Source organism: Beta vulgaris, chromosome 1 (genome assembly GCF_026745355.1).
Source record: "Beta vulgaris subsp. vulgaris cultivar EL10 chromosome 1, EL10.2, whole genome shotgun sequence".
Classification (NCBI taxonomy): Eukaryota; Viridiplantae; Streptophyta; class Magnoliopsida; order Caryophyllales; family Amaranthaceae; genus Beta; species Beta vulgaris.
Window position 1 is genome coordinate 13,055,000 of NC_079202.1, and position 17,370 is coordinate 13,072,369.

The 17,370-nt window shown below is 37.7% G+C and overlaps 2 protein-coding genes across 2 annotated transcripts; both read right to left on the reverse strand.

Moving 5' to 3' along the window:
• Nucleotides 1-7,127: 7,127 nt before the first annotated feature.
• On the reverse strand, nt 7,128-11,677 carry LOC104884407 (L-ascorbate oxidase homolog). The gene is made up of 7 exons (XM_010669048.4): nt 10,397-11,677; nt 10,192-10,301; nt 9,028-9,298; nt 8,781-8,880; nt 7,957-8,668; nt 7,702-7,780; nt 7,128-7,607 (listed from the first exon to the last, which is right to left on the reverse strand). Exons 1-7 carry the CDS (start codon nt 10,526-10,528, stop codon nt 7,392-7,394), a joined length of 1,620 nt encoding a protein of 539 aa, XP_010667350.1. The 5' UTR covers nt 10,529-11,677; the 3' UTR covers nt 7,128-7,391.
• A 545-nt stretch (nt 11,678-12,222) lies between these two features.
• LOC104884409 (L-ascorbate oxidase homolog) lies at nt 12,223-17,018 on the reverse strand. Its single transcript, XM_010669049.4, has 7 exons — nt 16,638-17,018; nt 16,424-16,533; nt 14,252-14,522; nt 13,940-14,039; nt 13,116-13,827; nt 12,791-12,869; nt 12,223-12,679 (listed from the first exon to the last, which is right to left on the reverse strand). The coding sequence occupies exons 1-7, from the start codon at nt 16,767-16,769 to the stop codon at nt 12,464-12,466; spliced, it is 1,620 nt and encodes a 539-aa protein (XP_010667351.1). The 5' UTR covers nt 16,770-17,018; the 3' UTR covers nt 12,223-12,463.
• Between the last annotated feature and the right edge of the window lie 352 nt (nt 17,019-17,370).

The following is a 17,370-nucleotide window of genomic DNA, read 5'->3' on the forward strand; positions in this document are numbered from 1 at the left end:
GTGGCCCGATCGGGCGAATTTTCGCACTTAGCTGCTGCAGAAATCATGGAATGAATGCTCACGCGCACGACCGAGCAAACCAAGATACTTCAGATTTTTCACCCTTCACTTCGCCCGGCCAACCGGGCGACCAAACGAAGAAATCTGATTACGCGCCCGACCGGGCGGATTTGGTCCTTTGTCGTAATTTGCTAAACACCCTTGCCCGATCGGGCGGATTTCGCCCGGTCGACCGGGCAGTTGCTCGGGACGCGTTTTTTCGGGTTTTTTTTAGCCGGTTTGTTAAGAAGTATAAATAGGTTTTTTATATTTTCGATTAGACTATCTTATTTTCTACGTTTTTAGGGCCAAAACACTTAGTTTATTCTCTCTAGTTTTGTTGAACTTTTACATTGGAAGATTATATAGATCGTCGATTTCCTTTTCATCGTTCTTCAATCATTGGTATTCTTTACTTCTTTAATTTATGAATTCTTTTACTTTGATTATGTTTATTAGTCTTTATTATACATGAGTGAGTAGTCATTTCTAGGGTTTAGAGAGGGAAGCCATGTTTATACCTTTTTATTGTGGTTTGATGTTCTTCAATAATTGGATTGAATTAGAATAATTCCTGTTTTTTATACTTGTTTAATTCATGTAATTGCGCAATATCATGAGTTATGTTTAGCTAATAAGAATTAGAATCGAAAGATCATATTCATTAGAGGCTGTTACAATAGGTAGATTTGATTATGTTGAGCGACCGTACTGGCATATGTTAATCTAGGAGTTGTTAATGCCTGACCAAGGATTAACGAAATACTTCATTTATTCGAACCTCAATCCAAGTGTTGTTAAATATTATATTGATTAAACTGGTATAAGCATGGTGGACCGATCGATTGCCCTAGGTTTTAATTATTTGATAAATTCCATTTTTCTGCGTTCTAGTTTATTCTAGTTAGTTATTAATTCTCAATTATTTTCCTCTCTGGAAGTAGTTAGATAATTGAACATAAATCTGTAGAACTCCTCTCCATGTGGATCGACCCGTATTTGCCAGTTTCTGCTAAATACACACCGTGCACTTGCGGTATATTTTAAAACACATCAAGTTTTTGGCGCCGTTGCCGGGGAGACGGCTAGTTTCTATAGCTTTCTGATTAATTATTTGACTATTTCTGCTGTCTCATTGGAACTTCAAGTTCCAATTGAGGCCATCTCACTGCACATTTTTCTTTGTTTCTTTTATGCCCAGGTCTAAAAGAACAGGTTCTCCAGTTCAGACTGATCCTGATCTTGAGAAAACCATCCGGCAGCTCAAGAAGACAAAAAGAAGAAAAGCAGTCTGCTAATCAGAAAAACCACGGAAGAACCAACTGAACCAATTATGCCTCCTAAGTCTGAATCTTATGGGGTACCTTCTCCTGGCAATGTTCCCACAGGCCCTACTATGCCTGATATACAAGCAGCAACTTCGAAATCAAGCCTGCCTCATAATATGATCCAGCAGAATCTTTGGTGGCATCCATCTGAAGACCCTGCAAATCATTTACAACGGTTTCAAACTTTGTCGTACCGTTAAGCACCAAGGGGTCACTCCTGATCAGTTGAAGGTCATGGTTTTGTTTTCATAAAGGACAAGGCACAGAAGTGGCTGAATGATGTTAATGAAACTGAGTGGAGTGCTATATCTGAAGCATTCCTGAAAGAGTACTACCCTCCCACCAAACTGCAGAAATAAGACACAAGCTTGCCACCTTCCAACAAGAACCGATGAAACACTGAAGGAAGCATGGAATAGTTTAAGGATCTGCAGAGAGAATCCCACACCACAATCTGGATAAGTGGTTCATCACCCAAGCATTCTACAATGGTCTACAACCTCATATCAAGAGCAGATTGATTCATCTGCAGGGGTGTCTTCCTAGATAAGGGGTAGATGAAGGATACGATTTTCTGGCCAACTTAGCAGCGAATGATCATAGTTCCTCCAGGACTATACAAGAAAAAAGTTGGATGCTGATGCATATGCCTTGTTGTCCTCACAAGTCGCACAGTTGAGCATGAAGATGGACTCATTGAAATCTTCGCAGTCTAGTACTCCTCCCATGAGTATTAATGCAATAATGTCCTCCATGGCTCCAATTACTTCCTCCTTTTGTGAAGTGTGGTGTTCAAGGCCATTTGGTCATGATTGCCTACAGTCAACCTGATCCGAATCAGAGGAGCATGCCAATGCTTTTCAGCAGAGACCACACAACCCCTATTCTAACACTTACAACCCAGGTTGGAGAGATCATCCTAATTTCTCCTATAAGAACAACAATGTCCAGAATCCTCAACCTCCACCACAATCTTCCTACCAACCACCACATCAAAACCCACCACAACATGCTGCTAGAAAACCACATTATCAAGGGGATCCTTAGAACCCCCTCCTGGTTTCAATAGGCCTTCACCCCAAGGCTATCAGCAGCAAGCTCCTCATATAACAGCTCTCAAGAGCCTACTATGTCTGATCTAATGAAAATGATGGTTTCTATGCAGAAAAATCATGAGGAGAGCATCAAGGAGCTGAAGAACACCACCAAGCATTTGGAGACTCAACTTGCTCAGGTGGCTGGAAATAATGCACAAAGGCAACCAGGTCATCTGCCGGGGCAACCAATTCCTAAAGAAACCGCTAATGCTGTCACTCTTCGAAGCGGTACACAATATGATGCCCCACCTATGCCTACTGATGATTCAATACCTCCAGTTCAGAATGATGCTGTGGATGACAATGAAGGTGAGGATAGCTCCAGAACTGAAGTTGAGCGCGGGAAAGTGGATGACAGAGAAACGCAAGGAGAAGGTTACTGATTCTCCTACTCCACCACTACCTTTCCCCCATAGGATGCAAAAATCAAAGGTCGATCAACAACTTGGTAAATTTATGTCTATGGTCAAAAATCTTGAGGTAACAGTTCCTTTCACTGATTTAATTTCTCAAGTACCTGTGTATGCCAAGTTTCTGAAAGATATGAATACTAAAAAGAAAGATTTTGGTGGGATAGATAGGGTTGCTTTAACTGAAGAATGCAGTGCTGTTCTGCAAAATAAAATTCCACCCAAATTAAAAGATCCTGGTAGTTTTTCCATCCCTTGTCATGTGGGTGCTTGTTTATAGATAAGGCTTTGTGTGATCTAGGTGCTAGTGTATCTGTTATGCCTTTATCTATCTGTAATAAACTGAACTTGGGTGCTTTAAAGTGCACACAGATTACTTTACAGATGGCTGATCGATCTGTGAAGTATCCTTTGGGTATTTTAGAGGATGTCCCTGTTAGAGTTGGAAAATTTTATATTCCTGTGGACTTTGTAGTACTTGATATGGAAGAAGATAGTCAAATTCCCATTATTTTGGGTAGACCTTTTCTATGTACTGCTGGTGCTGTTATTGATGTAAAATCTGGCTCTCTGACTTTGAGTGTTGGTGATGATACTATTACTTTTAAGTTAACCAATGCTATTAAGCTCCTATGCTTGAGCACACATGTTGCAGGATTGACATACTTGATGAGATCTCTGGAGTTAGTTTTTCACAATTTCTGTCAGATGAATTATTGGAGACAAGTCTTGATCTAACTGATGATCTTGACATTGATACGGTAGCAGATTGTAAGGTAATGGAGACTATTTGCTCTACTTCCGAACCACAGGTAAAGAAGTTAGAACTTAAACCTTTACCTTCTCACCTCAAATATGCATTTCTTGATGATGCTGAGGAATGTCCTGTGATTGTCAGTACTAAACTCACAGATAGCCAGCTTTCACAACTTCTTACAGTGCTTCGCATGCACAAGAAGGCTATTGGGTATAGTATTGATGATCTAAAGGGCATTAGTCCTGATTTCTGCATGCATAGAATTAATTGGAAGAAATCACCGCCCTTGCATACAACCTCAAAGACGTTTGAATCCTAATATGCAAGAGGTGGTGAAAAAGGAAATTATGAAACTACTTGACACGGGCATCATCTACCCCATCTCAGATTCTAAGTGGGTGAGCCCGGTTCAAGTTGTTCCTAAATTTTAAAATCATGTCTCGTAGTGTGAATGAGGAGAATGATCCAAAGATGGTCAGTGATCTCATGTATGATAGGAGGTGGGTTAATGTGAAGCTAAGTTTATTTTTCGCAGGGTGGGAAAGGAGTGCTATCTCTAGTATCCCTTTGCCCAGATTCCCAGATGAAGATAGGTGGGCTTGGCGCTTCATGAAACATGGTGACTTTGCTGTGAGAAGCACGTATTATGTTGAACTCGAAACAATAAGAAATCATGCAGCATCAACGTCGGATAACGTAGGCAAAGATGTGTGGAGGAAGCTTTGGAAATCTCATGTTCCACGCAAAATTCAGCTTTTTGGGTGGAGGGATTTAAATGGTGGCATTCAGGTCAATGAGACGTTGGGTAGGAGAGGCATGGCCATTGATGGTAAGTGTATGATGTGTGGCGAATTCGACAAATCCATCACTCATGCCTTGGTTCTGTGCACGGAGGCTCAAAATGTGTGGAAGCTATCCCCTCTTAGATTAGATGTGTGTGCTAGTGATTGTGCTTCAATGATGGAATGGTGTATATCTCTTGTTAAATAATTTGGGGACGTTGAACGGTGGGAGCTCTTTTGGAGCTTATTGTGGGGTATTTGGCTTCACCGTAACGCATGGGTGTTCAACCAAAAGAGAACTCACCCTCATGACCTTATTGGAAAAGTTGTGGGGATCATAGGGGAGGTATAACAGAGCAAGGCTAGGATGGCAGCAAAAGCTTTAGTGAGTAGTAGGGTGCAACGTCAATGGAAACCACCTCTTGCGGGGTGGTACAAAATTAATTGTGATGCTGTCGTTTTTCGTGATGACAATGTGAGGCTTGGAGGCGTGATGCGAGATGATGTTAGAGATGTGGTGGCTGCTTCATGTGTGTGGGAGCAGGGCAATTTCGCAGTTGATGTAGCGGAGGCCATGGCGGAAAGACATGCACTGTCCATTGCTATGGAAGCGGGCTTTTCAAGTGTCATCGTCGAAACAGATTTTTTTAAAGCTTGCCACACATCTTTCGAAGAAGAAGAGGGAACTCTCAGGTTTTGGCAACATTGCTAATGATATTTTATCTTTAGTTTCCTTCTGTATTTCTTTTTCTGTTAGTCATGTGGGCAGGGAGGGAAATCAGGTAGCTCAAAATTTGGCTCATGGAAGCTTACAGTATAATGATATGAGGGTATGGCTTGAAGAAGCACCTGCTGAGGTGATGCAATTTGTAATGGTTGTTTTGGCCCTTCTGAGTTCTTAATCTATCTCCCTTTTTCCAGTCAAAAAAAAAAAAAAAAAAAGAGTATAGTATACTTAAGTGTATAATGAAAGTTGTAATTCAAGTCATGCAAGATCGGTATCTAGCATTCTTTAATGGTCCTAAATGTTATTTATGACTTGAAATCTTGTGAATGGCATAAGGCTAACTTTGATGCACATATCTCTCAATCTATGAATGTTTTTGATGTGATTCATATCGGAGGTGATAGCTTGTTCCAAGAGCTTTCCAACGATAAGTCATATGTCCAATTCCACTGAGAAAGGAGAAAGTTATGAATGTTTTACGAAGAACTGACGAAACTGTTTCATCTCGGGCCCGATCGGGCGGATTTTGCCCGACCCGATCGAGCGTTGCGCCGATTTGTGCGCTACACGCGTTTTTCGGTATTTTTTCGTTTTTGAGTTATCTTTTAGGGTTTGTATGAGGTTCCTTATATTATAAAAGGGCTTCCTGGTGTTCATTATGATAGACACAACTTATGAAACACTTTTATCCTATAGAATTTAGGACTCCTTGTATTATTCTCTCTGATTTTCTCCATTATAGTGAAGAAGCTCTAATCCTCCACTTGTGGATGTATGTCAAATTTGACTGAACTACGTAAATCCTTGTGTTTTTTGTTTGTTCATCTTTATTATTTCATTAATTTTCTATTCCGTATTAATCAAAGTATAATACCCTATTTCCTAACACTAAATATTTAGGCAATTTCATATAAGGAAATGATTTTTTTAAATAATCAATTGGTATCCTAAATATATTTCAAAGATAATACCATTTTCAATATCATCTGAGTATTTGATGTTACTAATTGGAAGAGCATTTTGGTTCCAATATACTTCATCCGTTTCAAAATAGTTGCACCGTTTGACATTTGATCACTATTCATCAATCAACTTTAACAAACCTTCTCTCATCATTATATAAGAAAAAACGCAGTCAAGTGAGATATTGTTATATTCGTCTTAATACGAAGATTTCAAATATAACTTTTTATAATTTTTACTCATACGCAATTAGAGATATTAACATTTAAAAAAGCGTCTTGGCAAACACGAAAAAGCAAACGGCCCAACTATTTTGAAACAGAGGAAGTATTTGATAAACGCCTCTGACGCCTTCGAAAATCTTCACTATGTCTTTTTATTTAGAGCGGTTCAAAAGACGAGTTGGATGATTTTTTGGACGAAAAAGTGATTTTTCAAGAAAGATGATAAATTTCGAAAAGCAGACTTCACTTAATTCAAGCAGTAAGTTGCAAAAATAGATTTCTTAAGCCCTTGTAGATCCTTTTGGTTGTACCCCTTTTTTTTGGTTATCAATAACAACTTTGAATTGCCAAAAAAAAAATAGATTTTTAGCTTGGTTTACGATTTTTAACCAATTAAAAATTAGCTTCCCAACCATATTTATTTTGGCTACTGAAATTTATATAAAAATGTGAAAGGTCAAAAGACAAGCAAAAAACATTCGAAGGCCAAAGCCATTTGCCAAATACCACCCAGGTCTTTCCAACAAATTATTTCGCAAATTGCAATGAACAAGTTACAAGCTGTACTTTTTAGAAATTAGAATCAGTCGCTCATGTAGTTCATTGGATTTACCTTTAGGTTGAGGAGCTTAGATTCAACGTCTCTCTTACACAAGATTCGTCTTTAAGTACTATAATTGCTCTTAGCTAACTGAACAACAGTGATTTTTTCAATGTTCACATTCACAAGTTCACAACTTCTTGTTAGCAACAGATGCCATTCATCAAAAGACAAGTACATTACATACAATGCAAAAGAGTAAACATAAGAGCATGTTTTATAGAAAAACATACAACATTGTAAACTTTTAAAGAATGCGACCTTGAGAGGAGGTCGTAGTAATGCTAATTATACGTACTGATGATACAAGCCTCATTTCGGGGCTAACTAGTGCCAATGTAGCATCACCAAAAGAATCTATTGCAAATCAAAGCAATAGCTTTTACTTATCGTTTTGCTCTAATTCAACAAAACTAGTATTACTTAGAATATAAGTTACCAAACTCACTTGAACTAAACTAGTTTATGCTACAGGTCTTGTGCGCCTGCCTGCTGCTCTTCCACAGGTAAGAGCATTTATGGGGATATGGAACTCATACTTTAGGGATCTCGATGGTGTATAGACTCGGAGGTAGAATTGTTGTCCTAAGTATTGTCGTGCCCATGACTCCGACCTCAAATTCCACATACCCACATTATCCAATGGCACATAGACTGCAGTCCATGCCTTTGGGTACACCTACATTGATAAAAGACATGTGATTCATTTTGCTATATTATAAAGTACTACTTAAATTTAGGGAAGAAATCTGGAAATAATAATTTCTTCATACTTGTGTGGTGCAACGAAAAGCTGCATCACGGAGATTGTACTGGTTTCTGTTGGCAGGTGACCATGTTCCTCCGTCCATTCTGTTTGACACACATTGTTGAGAAGTAAAAATAATAAAGTATTACAAGAATGCATTTTCTTCATCTTAGAAACATAACTACATAAGTCCTAAGAAAAATTGGTTTAGAGAAGTTCCAATAAGTCTAGACACAGAAGAAGTATGACATGCAAGAAATGTTAAAATCATAAAACTTACCCAACAACAAAGAAATTGTAACCATCCAAATGCCAACTCTGAACTATATCTTCAGTGTTCTCAAAGACAATCTCGATGAAATTTCGGAAATCAGCACCCATGACCGAAGTAGCTAGATAGATCCCTGAACTACTCGGGTTGCTGGGGATGCTCCCCACACTGAAAACTCCTCCAATCTTAAAGTAATCCGCAAGCTTAAGTGGAGTGTCAGCAGGAATAAATGACACGCTGTTAACAGCATACCTCTGCTTTCCATTCACTTGGCCTGCAGAATTCTGCAGCCTAATAATTCTGGTAATGTTGATCTTACCATAGTGATAAGCCCCTTGTGGGTTGGGCCTTGGTCCACTTGCACTAAGATTTGTCCTAACAGCACGAGCCTGATTGAGGGACCAATCAATCTGGATCGTTGGGCCTCCAGGGATCTTGCCTTGGACTGAGCCTCCAGAGTTCGCATAGCTAAGAATACCTGTTGTAGTGAGCACAGGACTGGTGAATCGCGATGAAGCTACGACGTAGTAGTTCCTAGGGGGCTGATCAGCAGTGATGAGCACCGAATAGGTCTGTCCTACATGAACATCAAGTGAGGAGAAGGTGGTTTGGAGCGTGTGAGTCCCTTCAACTTCCACCAGCTTCATCTTGTGGCCTTGGATACGAAAGTTGAGAGAGTTCTCCAGACCGACATTGGAGATTCTGAGTCTGTAAGTCTTTCCTGTTAGAAGCAATAGATGGACTTTTTGTTATGAGTTAAAGGCATGGATTCTACGCAAATGCACTGTCAGATAAGTTCGAAATTTTGATTTAATATTTTGAGGGTAGTTTACCTTGCACTACATTGATTGTGGCACCACTTCCACGACCATTGATTAGGATACCATCTGGAGGAGGAAGCTTGTGTCCATCATCAAGGATTGCCTGCAGATCCTGCAAAACCACCAAAGACATCTATCATACTCGCCTACATTTGTGCAAGGACTCCAAGTCCATAAACTTCTTACACACAATGTTACGGAAAATGTATAGCTAGCGGATTTAGTGCCAAGATACTCGCAGATCCGCAATGAGACTTACAGTGTGGTTGGCCTTATACCAATCTCCAATGAGAACAGTGTAGTCACCTGCAGGATCAGGGAATGGAACCGGAATCCTCGGCCTGCTAAGGATCCTGATGCCTCCGAAAGCACCAGCAGCCTTGTGGAACGCGAGAGAAGGGAAGTAGTAGAAGCTACCAATTTGATCTTTGAATTGGAGCTTGTAAGTGAAGTTTCTTCCGGGTGGAATTGGGCAAGTTGTTCCATACACACCATCTTGGTAGGAGTTCCTCCTGTTCTGAACTCCACTCCTGAAAACACAGCACCCACCATAATACTCTTTAGATGAGAAAATAACAATCACTTTTACACAAGAAATGTATGTTGTAAGGATTAATGATTCAGCAACATTTTTCATTTTTGCATGACCAAATGAAATGCTATGTTTGGATAGCAAGATTGCATTTCAAATTCTAGATTTGGATGAAATCTATTGTTTGGATGGTGTGGAATTTGAAATCATGGAATTTGTCCAAATTCTTATCAAAAGCTTGTATAGTAGAATTTGAAATTCAAGCTATTACCTTGTCATTTGAAATTCTCTCCTCATACATATCCCAACTCCATAAATATCTATATCCCAACTTCACTCATTCTCTTTTTAATATTCATTTCTCTCTCCTTTAGTAAACCCACACTTTTCTCTCTTCTCCATTAAACCTTTATTTCTCTCTCCTCTATCAAACCCCCTTTACAAAATAGTGATTAGGAATTGAAATACAAACTTTAAATTCCAGATTTCAATTCTATTATTTGAAATGAAATACAAGTTTCCAAACACTACCTAGCATAATTTGTTCATTTTGAAAAATCAAGCTGAATAATAAAAATACAAACCAAGGATTCTATTTTAATTCAACAAAAAAACAAGGCTTGATCTTGATCTCGAGACCACATGGATGAACTAAGAAAACTTATTCACTAAGAAATCTAATTTTAGTGACTTTTTTTACTCCACGAAGTATACGCAAATGCTTCTTAATCCCTGGACGTTTTCACTTATTCAGATACAACTTTAATGTTGTAGTAATACAAAAAAGGACTTGCAGGATTGCCTAAGCCAATAACTCATCATGAAAAAAAAAAATGACACCATTAGTACTGTAAAACATCTTTATTAGCAATACATAAATAATCAACTTACCATGAAAGAAGGAAAGGAACATTAAGATTATTAAAAACGTTGATGATGATATTATCATTAGTAACTGAGTGAATGTCTGGTCCTGGAAACTGCCCATTAATTAAAATACCCTGAAAAAATAAAATAAACCCAGATTACAAAATCAAATCTTGCAAAAAAAACCTGAAAAATCTTACCAAGATCACATTAAAAAACATAACCAAACCTGTTGACGAACACCAAGAGGATAAATATCACCATAAGTGATATTCCAGTTAAAATATCTGTAAGGATCTTCAGCAACAACAATGGTGAATAAGAACATAGTAGCAATGCTGAAACATGATAATGTTTGCATTGCTGCAAAAATTAGAGAGGAAAACTAAGATTTTTTTATTTTGCTTTCCAAAATTTAAGTCTGATAATCTTTATCTTTAAATAAGGGTGTTTACTGTTTAGTAGTGCACCTACTAATAACAAAGTATTTTTGATGGAGAAGAGCTGTGAAGAGGAGGATAAATGGGAGGGAAAAGGAGGGAGATTTAAAGAGAACTAAAAATTGGATCATGTAATAAACTATTGTAAAAAAGTACAAGACTAAAGGTCAATGAATTGGGAAGTGGGTCTAAAAAACAAGTCTTCATAGTATGTTTGGATCTGGTTTTGAGCTCATATGACGGTGTCAGTACGAATTTATAAGGCAAATAAAATGTACTACTAGAATCAGTTTTCCACTAGCCACTGGACAGTGATATCAGTGATATGATCATGCACGAAACTTCATGTATGTGATGTTTCTAAGAGGTCTATTTATATCCGTTTCTGGAACTCCAAAGGAACATTAAGTAAAATTGCAATATTACATATAATAGGTAAGAAAAATTGTTCACAAAGCTAGCCCTAATACAATATTCATTGTTTGGCTAACTGTCAATGGGAAAGCTTTTTACCAAGACCAGACTGTATAATTGAGGAGTGATTTCAGATCAGACCTGTGTTCTCTATAATGTAGCCGTTGAGGATTCAGAGAACCATTCTCCCCTTTGCTGAAGTTGTTAAATGTGCTGTGAAACAATTGTAGAAGTAAGAAAAACAGTAGTAAGACTATAATGTCATGCTCTTTGTGGAAAGCATGTATCACATTTGAGAGAAAACAAAAGGTGTTTGTAGATAGGCTTCTTGAAGGTCAGCAAGTATTCGAGATAGATTCTCTTTTCAGTTGCTTGTAGATGTCCTGAAGAAGATCCAAGGATGCTCTTGCTTTAGCTTCTATGTTAGTTTAATCTCTGGTGTCTGTTTTCTTTTGGAGTTGTTCCTTAGGGCTTACTCAAGAAGAGTCTTTTTTCTCACAACCCTTCCTAGAAAGTGGATGGATTAGGATTCTGGTGCTTTTTATGTCCCTTTGGTTTTCTCTTGTTGAGTTTGCTGGTTGTACCTTTCTTTTTGGTTATCAATAAAAATTTAATTGCCAAAAAAATAAATTGTTTGCAAAGCTCCTCCAAATGAAAGTTTAACATCATTTCTAATTTTCTATCTAGTAAACATTAAATAGTCACGTGCATATATAGTGAAATCCATTGATTAAATAAGATTTGTATCATATTTTAAAAGAAAATTTGATAGCAATAATCTCCACTATGGTCATTTCAATTTTAATAACCTCAACGACGTGTTATGTCAGAATTCTCAACACATGTCTTCCAAAAATCAACCCGAGATATGAGGAAACCCGTTTAAAGGGAAATTAGCAGTTCCTACAACTAAAAAAGGTGCTGAGACTCCGAAAGCACATCCTGAGGACCTGAATATACAGTCAGTCCAAGGACTTGAAATACCAAGAGGTGAGGCAGGGCGAGGGGAGGGAGGAAAGGGGTTTACATACCATAACTTCCAGATAGAACTAATGGCCAACTATAGTTAAGTTGCTATCAAACAGTTGAACCCAAACTTGCACTCATTTTGTCCTCCAAAATCACACTTTCAGGTAAGTGTACAAATTTGAGTACTTCATTTCACCTGCCTGAATTTGCCATTCATCAAAAGACAAGTACATTTCATACAATCAGAAGAACAATATTACTTTCAAAGAATGCGACCTTGAGAGGAGGTCGTAGCAACACAAATTATACGTACTAATAATACAAGCCTCATTATGGGGCTAACTAGTGCTAATGTAGCACCCCAAAGGAATATAATGCAAATCAAAGCAAAAGATTTGCTTATCTTTTTGCTCCACTTTTAACCAAACTAATTTCTTATGATATAGGTTACTAGACTCACTTAAACTAATAGCTTATAGCAAAGGCCTAGTGCGCCTGCCTGCTGCTCTTCCGCAGGTACGAGCATTCCTGGGGATTGGATACTCATCCCTTAGTGATGTCGATGTTGTATAGACTCGGAGGTAGAATTGTTGTCCTAAGTATTGACGCGCCCAAAACTCTGATCTCAAGTTCCACATACCCACATTATCCAATGGCAAGTAGACTGCAGTCCATGCCTTTGGGTACACCTGCGTTGTTATTTAATACAATCAGTTAAAAACATAGATGAGTTATTTGTCCATTATAGAGTACTACGTCAATTTTAGGAAGAAAAACAGAATTTGGAAAATTCTCCATACTTGTGTGGTGCAACGGAAAACTGCATCACGAAGATTGTACTGGTTTCTGCTAGCTGGTGACCATGTTCCTCCATCCATTCTGTTGTCAAACACACATTGTTACAGATTGCAGATAATGTTCAAATTGATTTACTCACATTTCCTAATGTAGTTTTGGTTTATGATTGGATTTTCTTATATAAGTTCACTTAAATTAAAAGATGGGGATAAATAAACAATTACTATAAATAAAGTACTAGACTAATGACTTGTGACTTGTAAGAGATTGGAACGATATAACAACTAATACCAGACTGAAGAGAAGTACAAGACATCGATGACTTACCCAACAACAAAGAAGCTGTAACCATTCAGATGCCAGCTCTGAACTATATTTTCAGTGTTCTCAAAGACGATCTCAATGAAGCTTCGGTAATCAGCACCCATGACAGAAGTAGCCAGGTAGATCCCTGAACCACTTGGGCTGCTGGGGATACTCCCCACACTGAAAACTCCTCCAATCTTAAAGTAATCCGCAAGCTTGAGGGGAGTGTCAGCAGGGATAAATGACACACTGTTAACAGCATACCTCTGTTTCCCATTCACTTGTCCAGCAGAATTCTGCAGCCTAATAGTTCTAGTAGTGTTGACCATACCATAGTGGTAAGACCCTTGTGGGTTGGGCCTTGGTCCACTTGCACTAAGATTTGTCCTAACAGCACGAGCCTGATTGAGGGACCAATCAATCTGGATCGTTGGACCTCCAGGGATCTGGCCTTGGACTGAGCCTCCAGAGTTTGCATAGCTAAGGATACCTGTTGTAGTGAGCACAGGATTGGTGAATCGAGATGAAGCTACAACGTAGTAGTTCCTAGGGGGCTGATCAGCAGTGATGAGCACCGAATAGGTCTGTCCTACATGGACATCAAGTGAGGAGAAGGAGGTTTGGAGCGTGTGAGTCCCCTCGACTTCCACCAGCTTCATCTTGTGGCCTTGAATACGGAAGTTGAGAGAGTTCTCCAGGCCGACATTGGAGATTCTGAGTCTGTAAGTCTTTCCTGTAAGAAGCAAAAGGTGGATTTATTATTAGGAGTTAAAGACATGGATTCTAAGCAAATGAAATACAGGACAAGTTTGCAATTTTGTCTTTATACTATGAAGGTGCTTTACCTTGCTCTACATTTATTGTGGCACCACTTCCCCGACCATTGATTAGGATGCCATCTGGAGGAGGAAGTTTGTGACCATTGTCAAGGGTTGCTTGCAAATCCTGCAAAACCACCAAACAAATTAATCATCAATGGCCATGTAATTTTGCATATCCTCAAATCTAGCTACTCCTGAAGATGATTTTTCCACAGATTGCTTAAATTTGCACAAGGAGGTCTATATGTCTATAACTCTATACGCTGCTTACCCACAAAGAAACTGTATTTGTAGAGGAAGCGCAAGATATTCAAAGAAAGGGATAATGAGACTTACAGTGTGGTTGGCCTTGTACCAATCTCCAATGAGAACAGTGTAATCACCGGAAGGGTCAGGAAATGGAACAGGAATCCTGGGCCTGCTAAGTATCCTGATACCTCCGAAAGCACCAGCAGCCTTGTGGAATGCTAGAGAAGGGTAGTAGTAAAAGCTACCAATTTGATCTTTGACTTGGAGCATGTAAGTGAAGTTCCTGCCTGGGGGAATTGGGCAAGTTGTTCCATAAACACCATCTTCAAAGGAGTTCCTCCTGTTCTGAACTCCATTCCTGAAACACAAAACCGATAATAACAGAATACTCTTTAAATGAGAATATGACATTCACTTTTACACAAGAAACTTATGTCTCAATGGTTGATTACTAAGCAACATATTTGCAGGAACAGTAGTGTTTTAACATAAAACTTAGGATTAAAGTTTCATTCTATTGCTATAATTGTAATTCAATCATTCAGATCCAACCCCATATATCTAAATGTCAGAAAAATACATAAAATGATTAACCATTATTGTACCAACATAATTTTGTAATAACAGGAATGGTAATCAAAGTACATTATTGCAGCTGGTCCCATCTTTACCAGTTTCATCATGAAACATTTAAGGATGGACCCAAATGCCATTTAGAAGGGCATTGATAGATTTAGTCAGAAACAACAGTACAACAAAATCAGTGCATTGAAAGGCAAAACGAAACATGGTAGATAACAGAATTGTCTTAAAATGGTAAAAGGTGGATAACAAACAATCAAATATTTCCCTGATAACGTGAGCCCTTCCACTGACTATTCTTACTCCATATCAATGCGAAGTAGAGTCTTTCACAAACTCACAATCGTTCAATTCATTTTACTTCAACTCTTACCCTATTTATCAGAAACTTTACATTTCCCTACTATTTACTCTTAACGGCCCATTTGGTAGTCGTTAATAACTTGCGGTAACGGGAATGGATTTCAAGTGTAAGTTACTAGGGAAGCACCCTTAAAATCTCCATGACGAGGCAATTTCAACCCTCAAGTTTGTGTTATTTCTCCACAAGAAAGCTATTTCACCCCTAATTTTCATTACCACCTAACAAGGTAGTATTGGATGGGAATTAGAGTCATCTTTACTTCAACTTTTACCCTATTTATCATAAACTTTACATCTCCCTACTATTTACTCTTAAAGGGCGTTTGGTATAATCAACGTGAACGGAAAGAAAGGGTTTGGATAAGGAGCGGAAATGAAAATCATAACTGTTACCTTTAATAATTGTTTGGTATCCTAGTGGAATGGAAACAATTGAGAGGTTTATGATTGAAGAAGGAAACATGATTTGCTTCCACTAGTTTCATAAGGATAACTAATGAAGGATTATGTTTCCCTCCGAAAATGGTATATGTTACTTAACACTCTTAGCAAATAATTAGAAATAAAAATACTAATTTAAATCCGTTTCCTGCCTCAAAATTTTTCATACCAAACACCATCTTAATATACATATATATGTGCTAAAGTCTAAAAGTTATTTTTGGACGAAGTAATAGCTTGTCAGAGTTGGACTAATATTCTGCTCAGTCAAATTTTTTACGGAAAAGGTCAAAAACAATAATTGTTTAGTAAATTTAGTAGATCTACTATTTTGATCCACATAATTACATGGGGAAGAAAAAAAATTGCAACTTGCAATTAAAAGACATTACATTTGCTTTTACTAATATTAGAATATAGGTATGGCTTTGAAAATACCCATCTAAAAACGACAATACATCAAGTAGAAGTAAAAGATAAGATAGATATGCTTTGAAAAAGAGAAAGAAAAATTAGTTAATGGAGAATCTTAGTGATTATTACAGCACAAAAGGCTAGCAATTGATAACAGAACCCAGATCTAGGACAAAGATTAACCTTTATTTCTTTAATTAGTTATTAAACTACATTCCAAAATCACGTGTAAATAGACTAACATAAAAGTTTGTGACACCCAATTAAAAATTGCCACCAAATAATTTCAAAAATTTATTTACAGTACTAAAATTCCTAACATTCTTGAATCTGCAGATCCTCACCTACTATACAAAGAAACACTAGTGACATCCATTAACGTAGATTATTTTCAGTAACAAATGACAATATTATTTTCAAAATTTATTTTCAGTAATAAATAAATTATAATTAACTTACCATGAAAGAAGAAAAGGAACATCAAGATTATTAAAAACATTGATGATGAGATTATCATTAGTGACTGAGTGAATATCTGGTCCTGGAAACTGCCCATTAATCAAAATGCCCTGAAAAAATAAAAATATAATAAACCCAGATTACAAAATCAAATCTTGCAAAAAACCCAGAAAATTTTAACCAAGATCAAATCAAGGAAAAAAAAAAATCAAACCTGTTGACGAACACCAAGAGGGTAAATATCACCATAAGTGATATTCCAACTAAAAAATCTGTAAGGATCTTCAGCAACAACAATGGAGGACAAGAACAGAGCAGCAATGCTAAAACACAACAATGTCCGCATTGCTGTAAAATCAAAGTTTTTATTAATTATATTTTCAAGAATTAAATCTGAGAAAATGGTTAATATTTTTAGTGGGTGTAGTGTAGTACTACATACTAATAAGAAGAAAGAGTTAAGAGAGAGAGGGAGAAGGGGAAAGAGGGTGGGGTTTTAAAAGATGCGGTACAGAGGAGAGGAGCCGTAAAAGAAGAGAGAGATTGGGAGGGAAAAAGGAGATTTAAGAGATTGTAATTTGGATATAATATTACAAATGGAGTAATTAAGACTATGAAGAAATGATTTTGTAAAAGACAGGGGGGGAAATTAAAGGGAAATGGTGTGTCGGTGAAGGTGGATGGATGGGGAAGTGGGACCCGAGAGAAAAGCGTGTTTGTTTGATTGGAATTGGCATTGGGCTCACATGCCGGTGTCTCCACGGATTAGTAACCCTAATTGCATACACCTCAATAAATGTCTAAGTAGGTAGGGATTGTGGAATATACACCCTCCCTTCAAAAATATAGCTTCCATATTTTATTTTTGGGTGTTTTAAAATGTTTATCTCATTAAATTCATTTGCCTTGTTTTCATTGGTACTTCAATGGAGTACAACCCCAATTTT